Genomic DNA, 22,242 nt, shown 5'->3' on the forward strand with positions numbered 1-22,242 from the left:
AATATTCAGACCCTTTACTCAGTACTTTGTTGACGCACCATTGGCAGTGATTACAGCCTCAAGTCTTCATGGGTATGATGCTACAAGCTTGGCACACCTTTGGCAGTGATTACAGCCTCAAGTCTTCATGAGTATGATGCTACAAGCTTGGCACACCTGTATTTGGGGAATTTCTCCTGTTCTTTTCTGCAGATCACTGATAAACATCCCCACAGCAGGATGCTGCCACCACCATGCTTCACCGCAGGGATGGTGCCACCACCATGCTTCACCGCAGGGATGGTGCCACCAACATGCTTCACCGCAGGGATGGTGCCACCAACATGCTTCACCGCAGGGATGGTGCCACCACCATGCTTCACCGCAGGGATGGTGCCACCACCATGCTTCACCGCAGGGATGGTGCCACCACCATGCTTCACCGCAGGGATGGTGCCACCACCATGCTTCACCGCAGGGATGGTGCCACATTTCCTCCAGACGTGGCGCTTGGCATTTAGGCCGAAGAGTTCAAAGTGTTTAATCTTGGTTTCATCAGACCAGAGCATCTTGTTTCCTTTGGGTGCCTTTTGGCATACTCCAACCGGGCTGTGATGTGCTTTTTACTGAGGTTGGCTTCCGTCTGGCCACTCTACCATAAAGGCCTGATTGGTGGTGCTGCAGAGATGGTTGTACTTCTGGAAGGTTCTCCCATCTCCACAGAGGAACTCAGGAGCTCTGTTAGAGTGACAATCAGGTTCTTAGTCACCTCCCTGACCAAGGCCCTTCTCCCCTGATTGCTCAGTTTGGCCCGGGCGGCCAGCTCTAGGAAGAGTCTTGGTGGTTCCAAACTTCTTCCATTTAAGAATGATGGAAGCCACTGTGTTCTTAGGGACCTTCAATGCTGCAGAAATGTTTTGGTACCCTTCCCCATATTTGTGCTTTGACACAATCCTGTCTCGGAGCTCTAGGACAATTCCTTCGACCTCATGGCTTGGGTTTTTGCTCTGACATGCACTGTCAATTGTGAGACCTTGTGAGACAACTGTGTGTGCTTTTTCAAATCTGAATTGACCACAGGTGGACTCCAATCAAGTTGTAGAAACATCTCAAGGATGATCAATGGAAACAGGATGTATCTGAGCTCAATTTCATGTCTCATAGCAAAGGGATATTGAATACCTATATAAGGTATTTCTACATTATTAATAAATGTGCAAAAATCTCTAAAAACCTGGTATTGTGATGTCATTATACGGTATTGTGATGTCATTATGGGGTATTGTGATGTCATTATACGGTATTGTGATGTCATTATGGGGTATTGTGTGTAGATTGATGAGGGAAAATATTTATTCAATCCATTTTAGAATAAGGCCGTACCTTAACAAAATGTGGAAAAAGTCAAGGGGTCTGAATACTTTCCGCATGCACACTCAAGAAAAAAAGGTATGAATAGGGGACAGCGTTGTTTCCTGGTGTACAAAAATATTAAAATACACAATGTACCTTAAGAGGTACACATAATCTCACATGGTACATTTGCAGATAATCTAGTATAATGGTACATTTTTGTACCCAATATGCTCTCAAAAACCAATCCCATTTTCATATTTCCCAGCATGCACTTTCGCAGGTTGATTTTTAGAATAGTTTGTTTCAATATGTTTGATTGATCTTATGCTACACAGAGATAAATAACATACTTTTTTTTTTTAACTCATCCAATCTGTTAGTAGTTGGACTTATTTCACCCGTTACTGAGATGGTTGTTCCTGTTTAGATGGTTTAGGGAGTCTACTTTATCAGTCTTCCCTACTTTGGCAGTCATTTTAAATGCCGTTTGAGGGTGATTTAGAAGTTAACATTTGGGGATATTCTAACTGGGGCTGCATTCCATTGAGAATTCCATATCACTTTGCTGTCTGTGTCACTAGCAAACAGTCATTGATGGTGCTGGTAACGCTAAAATTCACTTGAAAGGCACCCTGGGAAATATGCAAATAAGGCTTTGCACCATACAGTTTTAAAACAACACCCCAAAAAAACGTTTTAGTGGTACATTTTTGCCACTTAAAGGAACAGACTGCGTTGTCACTGTGGTGGTAACCTAAATAGGATCATTTGTACCTTTTCCAAAAGGTACGCTTCTGAACCTGTACTAATTTATCCCGTAATGTACACTTGGATAAATGAGGTGAGAAGGAGACTGGAGTGCTTCTTCTTTAAGTCTGTAACGAGACTATTTCAACAGATCTACACTGCTCACTGGGTAGCTGAGTGTTCTCTGTCATCTTCTCCCCTGCTAAGGCTGAGGAGGTCTGAGAGGAGACAGACGGACCGTTCTCCAGCACACCCTGCGCCAAGCCTCCATTAGCCCCACCTCCAGTCTCTGCGAAGGCCTCCCTCTTCAGTGGTCTAATAAAGAGTACAGTGGGGTTGTTGGGCGTCTCCACAGCGCCGCCCCGGTGGTTGGAGGGCTTCCTGAGGCAGCGGGACAAGGTCGCCACACAGCTCTTCTTGAAGTTCTCGTTCATGAAGGCGTAGATGATCGGGTTGTTGAAGGAGTTGGAGAAGCCGATGGCCTGGACGATGGCGATGATCATGTTCACCGTCACCTCGTCAGAGTTCTTCTCTAGGTTGTCTAGATGAAAGGAAGGTTTTTAGGGATTAGTTTAGCTGTATTTAGACAATATTTGTAGCTAAGTTTCCATCCAATTTTGCTACAGAGTTTCATTTGAATATTGTAAAATCTCCATATAACAATATTGCATTTTCCCACCAGAGATGTTTCCATCAAACTGATTTTTTCATTATAATTTTTGGGAAATTACAATACAGTAACAAATATAGGACATCACTACAATACTTTTTTCTCTTAAGAAACAGATAAAAAAACAGACTGTTTGCTGATTTAAACGTTTTCAATTTTAACTAGGCAAGTCAGTTAAAATAACATATTCTTGTTTACAGTGGACGACGCTGGGTCAATTGTGCGCGGCGCTATGGGACTCTCAAGCACAACCAGATGTGATCCAGCTTGGATTCAAGCCAGGTACAACAGTGGCACCTCTTGCACTGAGATGCAGTGCCTTAGACCTCTGCGCCACTCGAGAGCCCCGATAAGAGGCTGTGCGTGATATAGTGCATATAAACACAACTTTTACTGTTACATTTTCATGTACCGAATGGAAAAATACAAGTTAAATGGGTTTCCATCGCATTTCCAGCTCGACTGATACTTGTATCACAAAAACTGTTGCATTATATAGCCGATGTGCTCACTCTGGTCTTGGTACATGAGCGCTCGTCAACAGCTCGTGGACACAGTGCGGGTAGGCTACCTACATTATGAGATAATTATGAAAAAGAGTCCAATTATGTGTATTTGTGAAACGGCAGCCAAGCATCGATCATCATGTCACCAGAATAAGACCCTCGACATTTATTGGAAAGGAGCATCAAGCTCATTGCACATTCACCACCCTGTGAAGTTGAACATAATTGATTTAATCTGTAGGCTAATAAACGGCATGTTTTCCCGAGTCGTAATGAGAGGACCACACAACATATCATCACGTGACTCCAACTTTACTTAGATATGGTTATTATATTAATCATTTGCGCATCGCGGCGTTTCCACCGCCATTTCTCATATAATTAATTTTACCGACACAAAAAGATCCCACCATGTCGAACGAACAAATAGTTTTGTCAGCACAGTCTTGTACCGACATGTCATGTTTCCATCAGACTGGGCGTGACTTTTGTTTTCATGCATCAGGTAATTCATCCGCATGAAATGGTTTAATGGAAACGTGGTTAGTGAAATGAAATAAAACATGCTGAACCGTAAGATTTACACCTGCATCTTAGTTACAGCTAAACCTGAATGTAAAGGTTAACCTATGTGACGGGGATTGTTTATGCTATATGTACTACACCCTATTTCAGCTTGTTAGACCTAGCCCTATTGTCGTTATTGTAGTGTGATAGATACTTACTGTACTCAAACAGCATGTGAACGGTATGAAACGGAGCCCAACAGATTGTGAACAGCAGAACGATGGTAATCATCATTTTTACAGCTCGCTTCTTCTTCCTGTGTAAATCAATAAAGAATGTTCTCACCTTCTCGCGCTGATTCCCTTTCTTTTATTCTTCCTGTACAGAGAGACATGCAGGTGTCATCCTGCACAATGCATTTCAACGGGGACTTTAGAAGAGCTCTCTGTGTGCCTGAATGGTCTGGCAGTAGTGCTGCCAACTCCAGTCAACTCAGACCGCCGGTTCAATACCCAGGTGCTTTCAACTTTTCATATCCGTTCACCTCAATCAATAAATATAGTGCATTTTATAAAGCCTTTTTTACAATCAGCAGTTACCTAGAGAGGAATCAGGCTCTGAAGAGTGGCCATTCCTCTCCTGTCTGTACCTGGTAGAGAGGAACCAGGCTCTGAGGGGTGGTCAGTCCTCTCCTGTCTGTACCTGGTACAGAGGAACCAGGCTCTGAGGGGTGGTCAGTCCTCTCCTGTCTGTACCTGGTACAGAGGAACCAGGCTCTGAGGGGTGGTCAGTCCTCTCCTGTCTGTACCTGGTACAGAGGAACCAGGCTCTGAGGGGTGGTCAGTCCTCTCCTGTCTGTACCTGGTACAGAGGAACCAGGCTCTGAGGGGTGGTCAGTCCTCTCCTGTCTGTACCTGGTACAGAGGAACCAGGCTCTGAGGGGTGGTCAGTCCTCTCCTGTCTGTACCTGGTACAGAGGAACCAGGCTCTGAGGGGTGGTCAGTCCTCTCCTGTCTGTACCTGGTACAGAGGAACCAGGCTCTGAGGGGTGGTCAGTCCTCTCCTGTCTGTACCTGGTACAGAGGAACCAGGCTCTGAGGGGTGGTCAGTCCTCTCCTGTCTGTACCTGGTACAGAGGAACCAGGCTCTGAAGGGTGGCCAGTTCCTCTCCTGTCTGTACCTGGTACAGAGGAACCAGGCTCTGAGGGGTGGCCAGTCCTCTCCTATCTGTACCTGGTACAGAGGAACCAGGCTCTGAGGGGTGGTCAGTCCTCTCCTGTCTGTACCTGGTACAGAGGAACCAGGCTCTGAGGGGTGGCCAGTCCTCTCCTGTCTGTACCTGGTACAGAGGAACCAGGCTCTGAGGGGTGGCCATTCCTCTACTGGCTGTACTGGGTACAGAGGAACCAGGCTCTGAGGGGTGGCCATTCCTCTCCTGTCTGTACCTGGTACAGAGGAACCAGGCTCTGAGGGGTGGTCAGTCCTCTCCTGTCTGTACCTGGTACAGAGGAACCAGGCTCTGAGGGGTGGTCAGTCCTCTCCTGTCTGTACCTGGTACAGAGGAACCAGGCTCTGAGGGGTGGTCAGTCCTCTCCTGGCTGTACTGGGTACAGAGGAACCAGGCTCTGAGGGGTGGCCAGTCCTCAACTGGCTGTACCTGGTACAGAGGAACCAGGCTCTGAGGGGTGGTCAGTCCTCTCCTGTCTGTACCTGGTACAGAGGAACCAGGCTCTGAGGGGTGGTCAGTCCTCTACTGGCTGTACTGGGTAGAGAGGAACCAGGCTCTGAGGGGTGGTCAGTCCTCTCCTGTCTGTACCTGGTACAGAGGAACCAGGCTCTGAGGGGTGGTCAGTCCTCTCCTGTCTGTACCTGGTACAGAGGAACCAGGCTCTGAGGGGTGGTCAGTCCTCTCCTGTCTGTACCTGGTACAGAGGAACCAGGCTCTGAGGGGTGGTCAGTCCTCTACTGGCTGTACTGGGTAGAGAGGAACCAGGCTCTGAGGGGTGGTCAGTCCTCTCCTGTCTGTACCTGGTACAGAGGAACCAGGCTCTGAGGGGTGGTCAGTCCTCTCCTGTCTGTACCTGGTACAGAGGAACCAGGCTCTGAGGGGTGGTCAGTCCTCTACTGGCTGTACTGGGTAGAGAGGAACCAGGCTCTGAGGGGTGGTCAGTCCTCTCCTGTCTGTACCTGGTACAGAGGAACCAGGCTCTGAGGGGTGGTCAGTCCTCTCCTGTCTGTACCTGGTACAGAGGAACCAGGCTCTGAAGGGTGGTCAGTCCTCTCCTGTCTGTACCTGGTACAGAGGAACCAGGCTCTGAGGGGTGGTCAGTCCTCTCCTGTCTGTACCTGGTACAGAGGAACCAGGCTCTGAGGGTGGTCAGTCCTCTCCTGTCTGTACCTGGTACAGAGGAACCAGGCTCTGAGGGGTGGTCAGTCCTCTCCTGTCTGTACCTGGTACAGAGGAATCAGGCTCTGAGGGGTGGCCATTCCTCTACTGTCTGTACCTGGTACAGAGGAACCAGGCTCTGAGGGGTGGTCAGTCCTCTCCTGTCTGTACCTGGTACAGAGGAACCAGGCTCTGAGGGGTGGTCAGTCCTCTCCTGTCTGTACCTGGTACAGAGGAACCAGGCTCTGAGGGGTGACCAGTCCTCTCCTGGCTGTACTGGGTAGAGAGGAACCAGGCTCTGAGGGGTGGCCAGTCCTCTCCTGTCTGTACCTGGTACAGAGGAACCAGGCTCTGAGGGGTGACCAGTCCTCTCCTGTCTGTACTGGGTAGAGAGGAACCAGGCTCTGAAGGGTGGCCAGTCCTCTCCTGGCAGTACTGGGTAGAGAGGAACCAGGCTCTGAGGGGTGACCAGTCTTCTCCTGGCTGTACTGGGTAGAGAGGAACCAGGCTCTGAGGGGTGACCAGTCTTCTCCTGGCTGTACTGGGTAGAGAGGAACCAGGCTCTGAGGGGTGGCCAGTCCTCTCCTGGCTCATCTCTCCCATCTCTCATTCTTCCCTATATCTATCACAATAAAAACAATGAAAGACGTCTGCGTATATGTAGAGTACCTGGATATTTTGTTGACCTCTCTGTGGTTCATGGTGTTCAGGACAGAGGAGTCCCCCACCCTCTTCCTGATCCACAGCTCTATCCCTATCCGTGTGTAGAGAAACAACATGGCTGCCATGGGCATCAGGAACAGAGCAACCATGATGAAGGTGGTGTACACTTGTCTGTGGATCAGGGAACGCCAACGCTCCTGACAACACACGTGGTGGTGGTCATACAGGAAGTCATACTTCACCTGGGAATGCAGGGGAAACACATCAATGAATCATTCAATCACAGCTTTTGGTTTTCTGGAGTGATTCTGAAAGCGACCGATTTGGTTAGGTTAAGTCAGGTTCGGTTAAGTTAGGTCAAGATAGATCAGGTTAGGTTAAGTGAGGTCAGGTTCGGGTTGGTCAAGTTAGGTCAGGTCAAGTTAGGTCAGGTTCGGGTTGGTCAAGTTAGGTCAGGTCAAGTTAGGTCAGGTTCGGGTTGGTCAAGTTAGGTCAGGTCAAGTTAGGTCAGGTTCGGGTTGGTCAAGTTAGGTCAGGTCAAGTTAGGTCAGGTTCGGGTTGGTCAAGTTAGGTCAGGTCAAGTTAGGTCAGGTCAAGTCAGGCCAAGTCAGGTCAGGTCAAGTTAGGTCAGGTCAAGTCAGGTCGAGTTAGGTCAGGTCGAGTCAGGTCAGGTCGAGTCAGGTCAGGTCGAGTCAGGTCAGGTCGAGTCAGGTCAGGTCATCGAGTCAGGTCAGGTCGAGTTAGGCCAGGTCGAGTTAGGCCAGGTCAAGTTAGGTCAGGCCAGGTTAAGTTAGGTCAGGCCAGGTTAAGTTAGGTCAGGCCAGGTTAAGTTAGGTCAGGCCAGGTTAAGTTAGGTCAGGTCAGGTTAAGTTAGGCCAGGCCAGGTTAAGTTAGGCCAGGCCAGGTTAAGTTAGGCCAGGCCAGGTTAAGTCAGGCCAGGCCAAGTCAGGCCAGGTTAAGTTAGGTCAGGTCAAGTTAGGCCAGGCCAGGTTAAGTCAGGCCAGGCCAGGTTAAGTCAGGCCAGGCCAGGTTAAGTCAGGCCAGGTTAAGTCAGGCCAGGTTAAGTTAGGTCAGGCCAGGTTAAATTAGGCCAGGTTAAGTTAGGTCAGGTAAAGTTAGGTCAGGCCAGGTTAAGTTCAAGTTAGGTCAGGTTAAGTTCAAGTTAGGTCAGGTTAAGTTCAAGTTAGGTCAGGTTAAGTTCAAGTTAGGTCAGGTTAAGTTCAAGTTAGGTCAGGTTAAGTTCAAGTTAGGTCAGGTTAAGTTCAAGTTAGGTCAGGTTAAGTTCAAGTTAGGTCAGGTTAAGTTCAAGTTAGGTCAGGTTAAGTTCAAGTTAGGTCAGGCCAGGTTAAGTTAGGTCAGGCCAGGTTAAATTAGGCCAGGTTAAGTTAGGTCAGGTAAAGTTAGGTCAGGCCAGGTTAAGTTCAAGTTAGGTCAGGTTAAGGTCAGTTAGGTCAGGTTAGGTTCCAGGTCAGGTTAAGGTCAGGCCAGGTCAGTTAGTTCAGGCCAGGTCAGGCCAGGTTAAGTTAGGTTAGGTCAGGTTAAGTTAGGTTAGGTCAGGTTAAGTTCAAGTTAGGTCAGGTTAAGTTCAAGTTAGGTCAGGCCAGGTTAAGTTAGGTCAGGCCAGGTTAAGTTAGGTCAGGCCAGGTTAAGTTCAAGTTAGGTCAGGTTAAGTTCAAGTTAGGTCAGGTTAAGTTCAAGTTAGGCCAGGTTAAGTTCAAGTTAGGTCAGGCCAGGTTGTTAGGTCAGGCCAGGTTAAGTTAGGTCAGGCCAGGGTTAAGTTAGGTCAGGCCAGGGCCAGGCCAGGTTAGGTCAGGCCAGGGTTAGGTTAGGCCAGGTTAGGTTAGGTCAGGCCAGGTTAAGTTAGGTCAGGCCAGGTTAAGTTAGGTCAGGCCAGGTTAAGTTAGGTCAGGCCAGGTTAAATTAGGCCAGGTTAAGTTAAGTTAGGTCAGGTAAAGTTAGGTCAGGCCAGGTTAAATTAGGCCAGGTTAAGTTAAGTTAGGTCAGGTAAAGTTAGGTCAGGCCAGGTTAAGTTAGGCCAGGTTAAGTTAGGTCAGGGCAGGTTAAGTTAAGTTAGGTCAGGTTGAGTTAGGTCAGGCAAGGTTAAGTTAGGCCAGGTTAAGTTTAAGTTAGGTCAGGTTAGGTTTAAGTTAGGTCAGGTTAGGTTCAAGTTAGGTCAGGCAAGGTCAAGTTAGGTCAGGCAAGGTCAAGTTAGGTCAGGCAAGGTCAAGTTAGGTCAGGCCAGGTCAAGTTAGGTCAGGCCAGGTCAAGTTAGGTCAGGCCAGGTCAAGTTAGGTCAGGCCAGGTTAAGTTAGGTCAGGCCAGGCCAGGTTAAGTTAGGTCAGGCCAGGTTAAGTTAGGTCAGGCCAGGTTAAGTTAGGTCAGGCCAGGTTAATTTAGGTTAGGTCAGGCCAGGTTAAGTTAGGCCAGGTTGAGTCAGGCCAGGCCAGGTTAAGTTAGGTCAGGCCAAGTTAGGTCAGGCCAAGTTAGGTCAGGCCAAGTTGGGTCAGGCCAGGTCAGGTTAAGTTAGGTCAGGTTAAGTTCGGCCAGGTTAAGTTCGGCCAGGTTAAGTTCGGCCAGGTTAAGTTAGGTCAGGCCAGGTTCAGTTAGGTCAGGCCAGGTTAAGTTAGGCCAGGTTAGGGTTAGGTCAGGTTAGGGTTAGGTCAGGTCAGGTTAAGTTAGGCCAGGTTAAGTTAGGCCAGGCCAGGTTAAGTTAGGCCAGGTTAGGTTAGGTCAGTTTAAGTTAGGTCAGGTCAGGTTAAGTTAGGCCAGGTTAAGTTAGGTCAGGCCAGGTTAGGTTAGGTCAGGCCAGGTTAAGTTAGGTCAGGCCAGGTTAAGTTAGGTCAGGTTAAGTTAGGTCAGGCCAGGTTAAGTTAGGTCAGGTTAAGTCGGGTCAGGTTAAGTCGGGTCAGGCCAAGTTGGGTCACGCCAAGTTGGGTCAGGCCAAGTTGGGTCAGGTCAGGTCAGGTTAAGTTAGGTCAGGCCAGGCCAGGTTAAGTTAGGTCAGGTTAAGTTAGGTCAGGCCAGGTTAAGTTAGGTCAGGCCAGGTTAAGTTAGGTCAGGCCAGGTTAAGTTAGGTCAGGTTAAGTTAAGTCAGGCCAGGTTAGGTTAGGTCAGGTTAAGTTAGGTCAGGCCAGGTTAGGTTAGGTCAGGCCAGGTTAAGTTAGGTCAGGTTAAGTTAAGTCAGGCCAGGTTAAGTTAGGTCAGGCCAAGTCAGGTCAGGCCAAGTTGGGTCAGGCCAAGTTGGGTCAGGCCAAGTTGGGTCAGGCCAGGTTAAGTTGGGTCAGGCCAGGTTAAGTTGGGTCAGGCCAGGTTAGGTTAGGTCAGGTTAGGTTGGGTCAGGCCAGGTTGGGTCAGGCCAAGTTGGGTCAGGTTAAGTTGGGTCAGGCCAAGTTAGGTCAGGCCAGGTTAAGTTGGGTCAGGCCAGGTTAAGTTGGGTCAGGCCAGGTTAAGTTGGGTCAGGCCAGGTTAGGTTGGGTCGGGTCAGGCCAGGTTAAGTTCGGTCGGGTCAGGCCAGGTTAAGTTGGGTCAGGTCAGGCCAGGTTAAGTTGGGTCGGGTCAGGCCAGGTTAAGTTGGGTCAGGCCAGGTTAAGTTAGGTCAGGCCAGGTTGAGTTAGGTCAGGCCAGGTTAGATAAGTCAGGCCAGGTTAAGATAAGTCAGGCCAGGTAAAGTTAGGTCAGGTTAGGTCAGGTCAGGTTAAGTTAGGTCAGGCCAGGTTAAGTTAGGTCAGGCAAGGTTAAGTTAGGTCAGGCAAGGTAAAGTTAGGTAAGGTCAGGTTAGGTCAGGTCAGGTTAGGTCAGGTCAGGTTAAGTCAGGTCAGGCCAGGTTAAGTTAGGTCAGGCCAGGTTAAGTTAGGTCAGGCCAGGTTAAGTTAGGTCAGGCCAGGTTAAGTTAGGTCAGGCCAGGTTAAGTTAGGTCAGGCCAGGTTAAGTTAGGTCAGGCCAGGTTAAGTTAGGTCAGGCCAGGTTAAGTTAGGTCAGGTTAGGTCAGGTCAGGTCAGGTTAGGTCAGGTTAAGTCAGGTCAGGCCAAGTTAGGTCAGGCCAGGTTAGGTCAGGCCAGGTTAGGTCAGGCCAGGTTAAGTTAGGTCAGGCCAGGTTAAGTTAGGTCAGGCCAGGTTAAGTTAGGTCAGGCCAGGTTAAGTTAGGCCAGGTTAAGTTAGGTCAGGTTAAGTTAGGTCAGGTTAAGTTAGGTCAGGTTAAGTTAGGTCAGGTTAAGTTAGGTCAGGTCAGGTTAAGGTAGGTCAGGCCAGGTTAAGTTAGGTCAGGTCAAGTTAGGTCAGCTCAAGTTAGGACAGGTCAAGTTAGGACAGGTCAAGTTAGGACAGGTCAAGTAAGGACAGGACAAGTTAGGACAGGTCAAGTTAGGTAATGTCAAGTCAGGCCAGGTCAAGTTAGGACATGTCAAGTTAGGACAGGTCAAGTTAGGACAGGTCAAGTTAGGTCAGGTCAAGTTAGGTCAGGTCAAGTTAGGTCAGGTCAAGTTAGGTCAGGTCAAGTTAGGCCAGGTCAAGTTAGGCCAGGTCAAGTTAGGCCAGGTCAAGTTAGGCCAGGTCAAGTTAGGTCAGGTCAAGTTAGGTCAGGTCAAGTTAGGTCAGGTCAAGTTAGGTCAGGTCAAGTTAGGGCAGGTCAAGTTAGGGCAGGTCAAGTTAGGTCAAGTTAAGTCAGGCCAGGTTAAGTTAAGTCAGTCCAGGTTAAGTTAAGTCAGGCCAGGCCAGGTTAAGTCAGGCCAGGTTAAGTTAAGTCAGGCCAGGTTAAGTTAGGCCAGGTTAAGTCAGGTCAGGTTAAGTCAGGTCTGGTTAAGTCAGGTCTGGTTAAGTCAGGTCTGGTTAAGTTAGGTCTGGTTAAGTTAGGTCTGGTTAAGTTAGGTCTGGTTAAGTTAGGTCTGGTTAAGTCAGGTCTGGTTAAGTCAGGTCTGGTTAAGTCAGGTCTGGTTAAGTCAGGTCTGGTTAAGTCAGGTCTGGTTAAGTCAGGTCTGGTTAAGTCAGGTCTGGTTAAGTTAGGTCTGGTCAGCTTCTTTGGTGCCAGGATGTTTACTGTAAACGTTTTGGATTTGATTTGAAGCTACAGTAGCTGTGATGGGAGGGGCTTGACATACCTCTAGTTGCTGTACGAACAGCATTGGGGATCCCACAACCACTGATGCACTCCATACAAGTCCTGCACAAAGAAGACACGTCTCAATACAATGACTTCCTCACAATACCACAAGTAATACATCAAAATAGCCAAAATAGTACACATATGAAGAGTTTTTTCCACAACGCTGGATCCACCAATTTATCATATTTGTACCTTCAAGTGTGTGTAAAATTTTACCATTGTCAGATTTTTAATTAATAGATTTTAGCTGTGTATTACAATGAGTTTGTTGCAATACGCTATCCTGTATTTCTATTGGGTAGCTGGAATAGAATGTTCCTATCCTGTATATCTATTGGGTAGCTGGAATAGAATGTTCCTATCCTGTATATCTATTGGGTAGCTGGGAATAGAATGTTCCTATCCTGTATTTCTATTGGGTAGCTGGAATAGAATGTTCCTTGGGTAGCTGGAATAGAATGTTCCTATCCTGTACATCTATTGGGTAGCTGGAATAGAATGTTCCTATCCTGTATGTTTAACATATGAATTCAACACACAAGTCTAGCATCATGCTATAGTGTTTGGTTAGAGTTAGGTCTCGTACCAAATGGCACCCTATCTCCTATACACACTGAACAAAAATACAAACAAAGATCCCAGCAATGTTCCATACACACAAAAAGGGAATTTCTCTCAAATTGTGTACACATTTGTTTACATCCCAGCTAGTTAGCATTTCTCCTTTGCCAAGATAATCCATCCACCTGACAGGTGTGGCATATCTAGAAGCTGATTAAAAAGCTTGATCATTACACAGGTGCACCTTGTGCTGAGGATAATAGAAGGCCACTCTAAAATGTGGAGTTTTGTCACACAACACAATGCCACAGATGTATCAAGTTTAGGAGCATGCCATTGGCATGCTGACTGCAGAAATGTACACCAAAGCTGTTGCCAGAGAAGTTATTAATGTTAATTTCACTACCATTGTGAGAGGATAGTAAGATGAAAGATGATAAAAGATAGAGATAAGATAAAAGATGGAGGTCAGGTCAAGCCATTTTTTTCTCTTTTTGTTGTCAGTGCCTCAGAGCTTTATGAGTTTTTTTCCCACTTATCTACACACCATACTCCACTTTTTTTGTATATTATGAAAGACATTCAACCATAACTGAAGAACTCTCATAGGCTACTATCCAATTCAATTTTTAAAAAATCTCCATCTTTTATCCTCTTTCATCTTTACTAGCCTCTCACAACGTCTGTACCTAGTGACCTAGTGTCCTCTCTTCTTCTTCCCACTCTCCTCTTCTCCCACTCTCCTCACTCATTTCTCCTCTTCCCCACCCTTCCTTCTCTGTTCTCACTGACATACACCATTAACACAAAAGCAGGAGTGTTTATTTTTAAAAGCATACCTAGCATCTTGTATGCTCTTTTCGGAGTGTACTGCCTCCTCATTTTCAAGGGGTAGACAATTCCCTGGTACCTCTCCACGGCGATGCAGGTCATTGTGAGAATCCCCGTCACTATGGCCATAGTCTGAACAAAAGGAATCGTCTTGCAGATGAGAACACCTATGAAGAGAAGGGGTTAGAAGTGTCACTCAAAAAACACACTGTACATGGAACAAGCAGAAGTTTCTCCATACGTTCTCTCATTGGCTGCGATTACACAGACCAATTCCGATCTTTTCTCACTAATTGGTATTTTGACCACTCAAATCAGCTCTTTTGTCAAGAATTGGGCAACATATCATTATTGAGCTGCCTGTGTACTGCAGCCGGTATGGCTCTCGTTATATAACTGCATGGGGAAATTCGTGTGTTGGTAACCTTCACTCCTAAATCCCCTGGCTTCGATGTATAGTCCCCTAGAAGGCTGATCCTCACCCATTCAAATAAAATAGGCTATTTTGTGACAATTCACAGAATAACCTTTATCACAAAACGAATGTGATTACTTGCTCTAAATCTTGTGTGAAATATTGAAAAAGGTTAAATAACTCTCAAGCCACCTATAAACCCTAATGTCCGGCAAACCAGAACATCGATTAAAAACTGTTTACTTAGACTACAACTATGGAAATAAAATACTCTGTAAGGCACTGCTCTGTAGCCTATTACCTCCCACGTTGGTTGATTTTTAACGTCAACATTTTGACTGATGGGTTGAGTGACCCACATCTATCAATTTCATTAAACTGTAGAAGGCACCAGAAGGCAATAATACACTGAGATGCTCTTGAAATGATACAAAAAACGCTCTGCAAACAACCCGTTCATAAATCAATGAGTGTCAAGGCACATTGAATGCACATCCATATTATTATAGGATGAAAAACACAACAACGATTACATAACAGGCTTCTAAAGTTTATTCAAAATATCAATGACAGTAGACACCCCACTGGGCACATAAATCAAGTCAACGTCTAATTCCACTTTAATACAATGTAATTTCATTGAAACGACGCGGAAATCATGTTAATTCAACCAGTAGGCATTCCGTGCAGAGCTGACAGCTGTTGATGGAATCATGGAACATAGGAACTCACCTCCGAGCCATTCCGAGGAGATGTTCTGCAACAAGGTGAACGGGATACAGAAGAATGTGATAAGAAGATCGCTCACCGCCAGAGAACAGATGAAGATATTAGTGGAGGTCTGTATAGCTCTTTTACGCACCACTATGTAGACAACCAAACTGTTCCCAACCAAAGCCAGGACGAATATGATAACATACACGATGACGAATGTAGTCTTAGCGCCCAACGGCAACTCAGGGACGTAGACAAGCGGCTGTATGTTGTAAGACTCGATGAACTCTTGTCGCGTTAAATTGTAATGTTGTAGCATCTCTTGCAGAACCTCGGGTGTTATTTTCGTGGACCCCATTTCTGTTGCCGTTGTCATTTTCTAGGATTTTATGTAAATTCCAGTAGTATAGCCACTACAGACAGATGTATTTTCCCGCCCGAAACGTGTGTGTTATACATGTGTGGCTGATTAGGCTTCTCCAAGCTGTGCGCACTGGTGCGCTCCTCCAAAAACCATATTTCCACTGTGCTGCGGCTAGATAGTGCATTTCTCCCGTGTCCAGAGGCAAGAGGAACGTGTCTGAGTGACACTTCTAGCCTATACCGCACGTTGTTAGTCTGCTGTTGTTGTTGTGGGTTTATAACCTCTGTCCATCAAGGGGTGGAACACCCAATTAGCTGTCATTCCAGTCCTCAAAAGACAGAAGGAACACACACACACACACACAGCTTTATGGACACAGATTCATATTTTTGTTTGTGTGATATTGTGCTTTTCATCATAGCCTATACAAGATTGAGGTCTCATGAAAAGGTCATTCCTGGTTTTGATCCTTGTGTTCAATTTCCTGAACTCATATAGAGGAGGAGTCAATCAACTTGTCTTATCATTGCATCTACTCGAGTTAGTTACATAGTAATTTGTTTTTGTGCACAGTGCTCTTCGGAGATGTGCTGTTCGACAACAACACACTTCCTTTGCAAACAGATGGCTGTGATTCTATTTATACAGTCCTATCTCAGAACTGTTATGGGGATTCTGACAAGGGTCCCGTCTTTCAATCAAATGTTTTGTGTGTATATAGTACTTTTCAAGTACAGCCTGCATGAACATTACACTTGGACTCAACATATATATGGATTTATGTAATTGTGTGCAAGTTACCCATTGTTTATTAAGGATGATTTTTCTATATTGTGTTGAGTCTCCTAGCAACATGGGAAGCATTGGACCCTAAGTCAGAGGCTCTGTTGGGAGCTGAGTCTCCTAGCAACATGGGAAGCATTGGACCCTAAGTGAGAGGCTGTGTTGGGAGCTGAGTCTCCTAACAACATGGGAAGCATTGGACCCTAAGTGAGAGGCTGTGTTGGGAGCTGAGTCTCCTAGCGACATGGGAAGCATTGGACCCTAAGTGAGAGGCTGTGTTGGGAGCTGAGTCTCCTAGCGACATGGGAAGCATTGGACCCTAAGTGAGAGGCTGTGTTGGGAGCTGAGTCTCCTAGCAACATGGGAAGCATTGGACCCTAAGTCAGAGGCTGTAGATTGTGGAGAAGCTGAAGATTATTGGTAGGTTGTAGACCGTGGGAAGGCTGTAGATTGTGGGGAAGGCTGTAGATTGTGGAAGGCTGTAGATTGTGGAGAGGCTGTAGATTGTGGAGAGGCTGTAGATTGTGGAGAGGCTGTAGATTGTGGAGAGGCTGTAGACCGTGGGGAAGGCTGTAGATTGTGGAGAGGCTGTAGATTGTGGAGAGGCTGTAGATTGTGGAGAGGCTGTAGATTGTGGAGAGGCTGTGGAGAGGCTTGTGGAGAGGCTGTAGATTGTGGAGAGGCTGTAGATTGTGGAGAGGCTGTGGAGAGGCTGTAGATTGTGGAGAGGGGGAGAGGCTGTAGATTGTGGAGAGGCTGTAGATGTGTGGAGAGGCTGTAGATTGTGGAGAGGCTGTAGCTGTAGATTGTGGAGAGGCTGTAGACTGTGGGGAGGCTGTAGATTGTGGAGAGGCTGTAGATTGTGGGAAGGCTGTAGATTGTGGGGAGGCTGTAGATTGTGGAGAGGCTGTAGATTGTGGAGAGGCTGTAGATTGTGGAGAGGCTGTAGATTGTGGAGAGGCTGTAGATTGTGGAGAGGCTGTAGATTGTGGAGAGGCTGTAGATTGTGGGGAGGCTGTAGATTGTGGAGAGGCTGTAGATTGTGGAGAAGCTGAAGACTGTAGGAGGCTGAAGACTCTTGAGAGGCTATAGACCAGTGATCATCAACTAGATTCAGCCGCGGGCCGATTTTGTTCTTGAGCGGATGGTCGGGGGGCCGAAACACGCTGTAGACTGTGGAGACGATTGTAAACTGTAGGGAGGATGTAGACCATGGTTCCCCAACATGCGGCCAATGACATCATCAACCAATTAGTATACGATTAGTTGGAAATGAATACTCCCAATTGGTCCAAATCACACGATGCACACCGATGATGTCATGGTAAACACTGATCTCCGGGAGCGAGCTGCTGGAGATCAATGTTTACCATGACATCATCGGTGTGCATCGTGTGATTTGGACCAATTGGGAGTAGGCGTTGCCTACTAATTGTCTACAAGCGGGATTGATCCTTTAGTATGTTTAGTTTATGGAAAATGTAGGTTTGTATTGTTAATTGATTGTAGTTAATTGTTCTGAGGAGGGGCTAGCCCTACAAAGGAGCCTCTCTCCAGTCTCTAAGGGGATTTTTTTGGATTGATCCTGGACTAAATGAGAGTGTCTGGCCTTTTAAACTGTTAGTTCTCTAGCTGTCAAAACCGTGATATGTTTATTCAATGTTACTGTCAATGGTGTAGGTCATTGTGTTTTAATTTCCACAAAAAGGTACCTTGCCATTGGTTAATTGTTAATCTGTTGCCACCAACAACGCTCTGTATACCATAACAACACATGACTCCTGATTAACATGTCATGTGTTCCTTAGCATCTGAAGAAACTACTTTGAAATTGGAATAGCTTCATACCAAGCTGAGGTATCAAGGCTAAGGCTCTTCTCATTAGGGACTCCACCCCCTGCCTAAACAGAGGTTAAATCAAATGAGAACTATACAGTTACCACACACACTGCGGAAGGCCACGTTGAAACATTCAGTGTGTGGCAAGACATGAGATAAAGAAAAAGCCTAAATTATAACTTGTATCAGATGAGGCCTGTTTATTTTTTCATTTTGTATGTGATTACAGGTATACTTGAAAAGGCAATGGTTATAGGTTATGCAATTATAAGTCTGTTGACTTCAATATCAATAATATAACTTTTGATAAATAATATAACCTGCTTTTCATTACCATTAAAACTGGGTTATAAAACGTTGTTGAGAAGTACTTGACTTGTTCCCGGGCCGGTACCGGTTAGTCTGTCATCTGTAGCAGTAACACCATACATCAAAAGGCTGTTCAATCTGGTGTGGTGGCTACTAGTGAGTAGGAGTATGTCTCTTCCCTGTGGCTCCCTGTGACTTCCTGTGGCTTCCTGTGGCTTCCTGTGACTTCCTGTGGCTTCCTCTGATGTATGTGTTCTTTGTGGTCCTGTACGGCTCAGTCGGTAGAGCGTGGCGCTTGCAACGCCCGGATTGTGGGAACTGTTCCCGTGGGGCCGGCCAAACGAAATCAGTGTGAACGCATGACTGTGAGCGGCTTTGGATTAAAGCAGATAATAAATGGCACATATTCTATTATAGTACCTTTGGTCCCAGCAGGGGGACTCACATGGTTCTTTTCTCCACTGACGATCTGACGCTACTCTCTCTTCCTTCAGGGAAGCCCTTTGATTCCCTCACACACGAAGAAGAACCTCTAAGACCTCACATAGATAGTCATGAAGAAGAACCTCTAAGACCTCACATAGATAGTCATGAAGTAGAGCCTCTAAGACCTCACATAGACAAGTAATGACAAGTAATGATGACTCCTTGCTGTCCCCAGTCCACCTGGCCGTGCTGCTGCTCCAGTTTCAACTGTTCTGCCTGCGGCTATGGAACCCTGACCTGTTCACCGGACGTGCTACCTGTCCCAGACCTGCTGTTTTCAACTCTCTAGAGACAGCAGGAGCAGTAGTGATACTCTGAATGATCAGCTATGAAAAGCCAACTAACATTTACTCTTGAGGTGCTGACCTGTTGTACCCTCGACAACCACTGTGATTCTTATTATTTGACCCTGCTGGTCATCTATGAACATTTAAAAAATCTTGGCCATGTTCTGTTATCTCCACCCGGCACAGCCAGAAGAGGACTGGCCACCCCTCATATCCTGGTTCCTCTCTAGGTTTCTTCCTAGGTTCTGGCCTTTCTAGGGAGTTTTTCCTAGTCACTGTGCTTCTACACCTGCATTGCTTGCTGTTTGGGGTTTTAGTCTGGGTTACTGTACAGCACTTTGAGACATCAGCTGATGTAAGAAGGGCTTTATAAATACATTTGATTGAATTTGATTAAATGAATACTGCGTTCCAATATAATTGTAATCTTCACAGTCTCTTTTGTATACAGTTATACCATTTAAAAAAAAATGTTTTAGTCATTTAGCAGACACTCTTATTCAGGGTGACTTACAGTAGTAGTGAATGCAAATATCTCCGTACTGGTGAATGCAAACTGCCTCGTCAGCGCATGCGGTTGATAAACACTTATCTAAGCACAAGGCTCATTTGAATTGCAAAGCCTCCATTGTTGGATAAACAGAAACTCATAGATGATATCTGTTTAAATGACACGTATAAAAGAGGATTAAGAGGGATTTCATTACCGATGCACTTTTACTCTTTGCTTTAAAGCTCTGTTATCAGAAGCCTGGAAAAAAAAGAGTTATAAGATCTGGATAATAAAAGAAAAAGCATCAAAAATAGTTTTATCTTGGGATTGTTCTCTGCTTCATTTGGACAGGAGCTCTTGCTGAAATATCATGTTTGATGATCTTGTCCGTGTTTTGTCTGCTTGAGAATGAATAAGTGTTATAAAATAAATGGCTCTGTTATTACGACTCAGGATAACATGAACCCAGATGCAGACACAGGAAGCGGAGGATTCAGTTCTCTGATCATTTATTGTAACACAGTGACCCAGGCAGAGGTTCATAACCAGATCAGAGTCCGACAGGTACTGGACGGCAGGCAGGCTCAGGGTCTGCCTGCCGTTCAGGTGAAACAAAAAAAACTAGATAGCAGGGAAACACAGGAAACAAGCTGGAACGACCTGACAAACAAGACAAACTGGCAAAACACAAACAGAAGATGCAGGTATAAATAAACGGGATAATGGGAGACACCTGGTGGGGGTGGAGACACCTGGTGGGGGGCAGAGACACCTGATGGGGGGCGGAGACACCTGGTGGGGTTGGAGACACCTGGTGGGGGGTGGAGACACCTGGTGGGGGGTGGAGACACCTGGTGGGGGCAGAGACACCTGATGGGGGTGGAGACACCTGATGGGGGGTGGAGACACCTGGTGGGGGGGGTGGAGACACCTGGTGGGGGGTGGAGACACCTGGTGGGGGGGGTGGAGACACCTGATGGGGGGGTGGAGACACCTGGTGGGGTTGGAGACACCTGGTGGGGGTGGAGACACCTGGTGGGGGTGGAGACACCTGGTGGGGGGTGGAGACACCTGGTGGGGGGTGGAGACACCTGGTGGGGGGTGGAGACAAGCACAGGACAGGTAAAACAGAACAGGATGTGACATCTATATAGTTCCAAATTAGGTTCTTTGTCTTGTAACCATAGTGGATCTCTTTTCATTTTCAGTTTGTGAATAGAAGGATGTGTTCCAAATGACTTGTAACCTTAACTGGCACCCTATTCCCTATATAGAGCACTACTTTTGACCAGAGACATATGGGTCACGGCCAAAAGTAGTGCACTATATAGGAAATAGGATGGCTTGGAGGTGATGAGGTTGATTCAACAGGCCATGGAAGACAGCATCTCACCCAGCCGGCAGCAGCAGAGGTTGGGTGAGGGCGACATACAGGGAGGATACTGACTACCTCCAGCAGGGCATGGAGGTAAAACAAACACTTAAAGACGTCCTTCCGGTATAAAAACAGCAATGTTCACACACTAAAGGCTAGAAATATATGCCTTTTCTTTTTAGACACAACGGCAAGCTTCAAGGGGTAGATCTAATGGTGACATTGTGATGTCATCATTCTCCCCACTTGCTGAGGAACAATAGAGAAACCAAGAGGAAAGGCCCCTCCCCTACTTGTGATGTCATGAGGAGACCTGGGAACACCTAATGAGATGTACCTTTTCTTAAGTAAATCAGGTGACACAGGAGACTGGTGCCATGTCATGAGGAGACCTGGAACACCTAATGAGATGTACCTTTTCTTAAGTAAATCAGGTGACACAGGAGACTGGTGCCATGTCATGAGGAGACCTGGAACACCTAATGAGATGTACCTTTTCTTAAGTAAATCAGGTGACACAGGAGACTGGTGCCATGTCATGAGGAGACCTGGAACACCTAATGAGATGTACCTTTTCTTAAGTAAATCAGGTGACACAGGAGACTGGTGCCATGTCATGAGGAGACCTGGAACACCTAATGAGATGTACCTTTTCTTAAGTAAATCAGGTGACACAGGAGACTGGTGCCATGTCATGAGGAGACCTGGAACACCTAATGAGATGTACCTTTTCTTAAGTAAATCAGGTGACACAGGAGACTGGTGCCATGTCATGAGGAGACCTGGAACACCTAATGAGATGTACCTTTTCTTAAGTAAATCAGGTGACACAGGAGACTGGTGCCATGTCATGAGGAGACCTGGAACACCTAATGAGATGTACCTTTTCTTAAGTAAATCAGGTGACACAGGAGACTGGTGCCATGTCATGAGGAGACCTGGAACACCTAATGAGATGTACCTTTTGTTAAGTAAATCAGGTGACACAGGAGACTGGTGCCATGTCATGAGGAGACCTGGGACACCTATTGACATGTACCTTTTGTTAAGTAAATCAGGTGACACAGGAGACTGGTGCCATGTCATGAGGAGACCTGGAACACCTAATGAGATGTACCTTTTCTTAAGTAAATCAGGTGACACAGGAGACTGGTGCCATGTCATGAGGAGACCTGGAACACCTAATGAGATGTACCTTTTGTTAAGTAAATCAGGTGACACAGGAGACTGGTGCCATGTCATGAGGAGACCTGGAACACCTAATGAGATGTACCTTTTCTTAAGTAAATCAGGTGACACAGGAGACTGGTGCCATGTCATGAGGATACCTGGAACACCTAATGAGATGTACCTTTTCTTAAGTAAATCAGGTGACACAGGAGACTGGTGCCATGTCATGAGGAGACCTGGAACACCTAATGAGATGTACCTTTTCTTAAGTAAATCAGGTGACACAGGAGACTGGTGCCATGTCATGAGGAGACCTGGGACACCTATTGACATGTACCTTTTCTTAAGTAAATCAGGTGACACAGGAGACTGGTGCCATGTCATGAGGAGACCTGGAACACCTAATGAGATGTACCTTTTCTTAAGTAAATCAGGTGACACAGGAGACTGGTGCCATGTCATGAGGAGACCTGGGACACCTATTGACATGTACCTTTTGTTAAGTAAATCAGGTGACACAGGAGACTGGTGCCATGTCATGAGGAGACCTGGGACACCTATTGACATGTACCTTTTGTTAAGTAAATCAGGTGACACAGGAGACTGGTGCCATGTCATGAGGATACCTGGAACACCTAATGAAATGTACCTTTTGTTAAGTAAATCGGGTGTTTAAAGGAGACTGAGGTGCCACGTTAACACC

General features: G+C 46.5%; 1 protein-coding gene across 1 annotated transcript; it reads right to left on the bottom strand.

The window, feature by feature from the left end:
* Nucleotides 1-1,651: 1,651 nt before the first annotated feature.
* On the bottom strand, nt 1,652-15,106 carry LOC112234784 (pyroglutamylated RF-amide peptide receptor). Its single transcript, XM_042314476.1, has 6 exons — nt 14,452-15,106; nt 13,313-13,471; nt 11,908-11,969; nt 6,821-7,056; nt 3,984-4,081; nt 1,652-2,623 (listed from the first exon to the last, which is right to left on the bottom strand). Exons 1-6 carry the CDS (start codon nt 14,807-14,809, stop codon nt 2,205-2,207), a joined length of 1,332 nt encoding a protein of 443 aa, XP_042170410.1. The 5' UTR covers nt 14,810-15,106; the 3' UTR covers nt 1,652-2,204.
* Nucleotides 15,107-22,242: the final 7,136 nt, after the last annotated feature.

This window comes from Oncorhynchus tshawytscha, unplaced genomic scaffold (assembly GCF_018296145.1).
Source record: "Oncorhynchus tshawytscha isolate Ot180627B unplaced genomic scaffold, Otsh_v2.0 Un_contig_7592_pilon_pilon, whole genome shotgun sequence".
In the NCBI taxonomy this organism is placed as follows: domain Eukaryota; kingdom Metazoa; phylum Chordata; class Actinopteri; order Salmoniformes; family Salmonidae; genus Oncorhynchus; species Oncorhynchus tshawytscha.

What these genes read in the sequence shown, in the direction of transcription:
- LOC112234784 (XM_042314476.1), bottom strand. Translation starts at nt 14,809, where the DNA reads ATGACAACGGCAACAGAAATGGGGTCCACGAAAATAACACCCGAGGTT. An exon ending in AAGAGCATACAAGATGCTAG is followed by an intron (nt 11,970 to 13,312) that starts GTATGCTTTTAA and finishes TTCTTTGTGCAG; the next exon opens with GACTTGTATGGAGTGCATCA. An exon ending in GAGGTCAACAAAATATCCAG is followed by an intron (nt 4,082 to 6,820) that starts GTACTCTACATA and finishes TGATTTACACAG; the next exon opens with GAAGAAGAAGCGAGCTGTAA.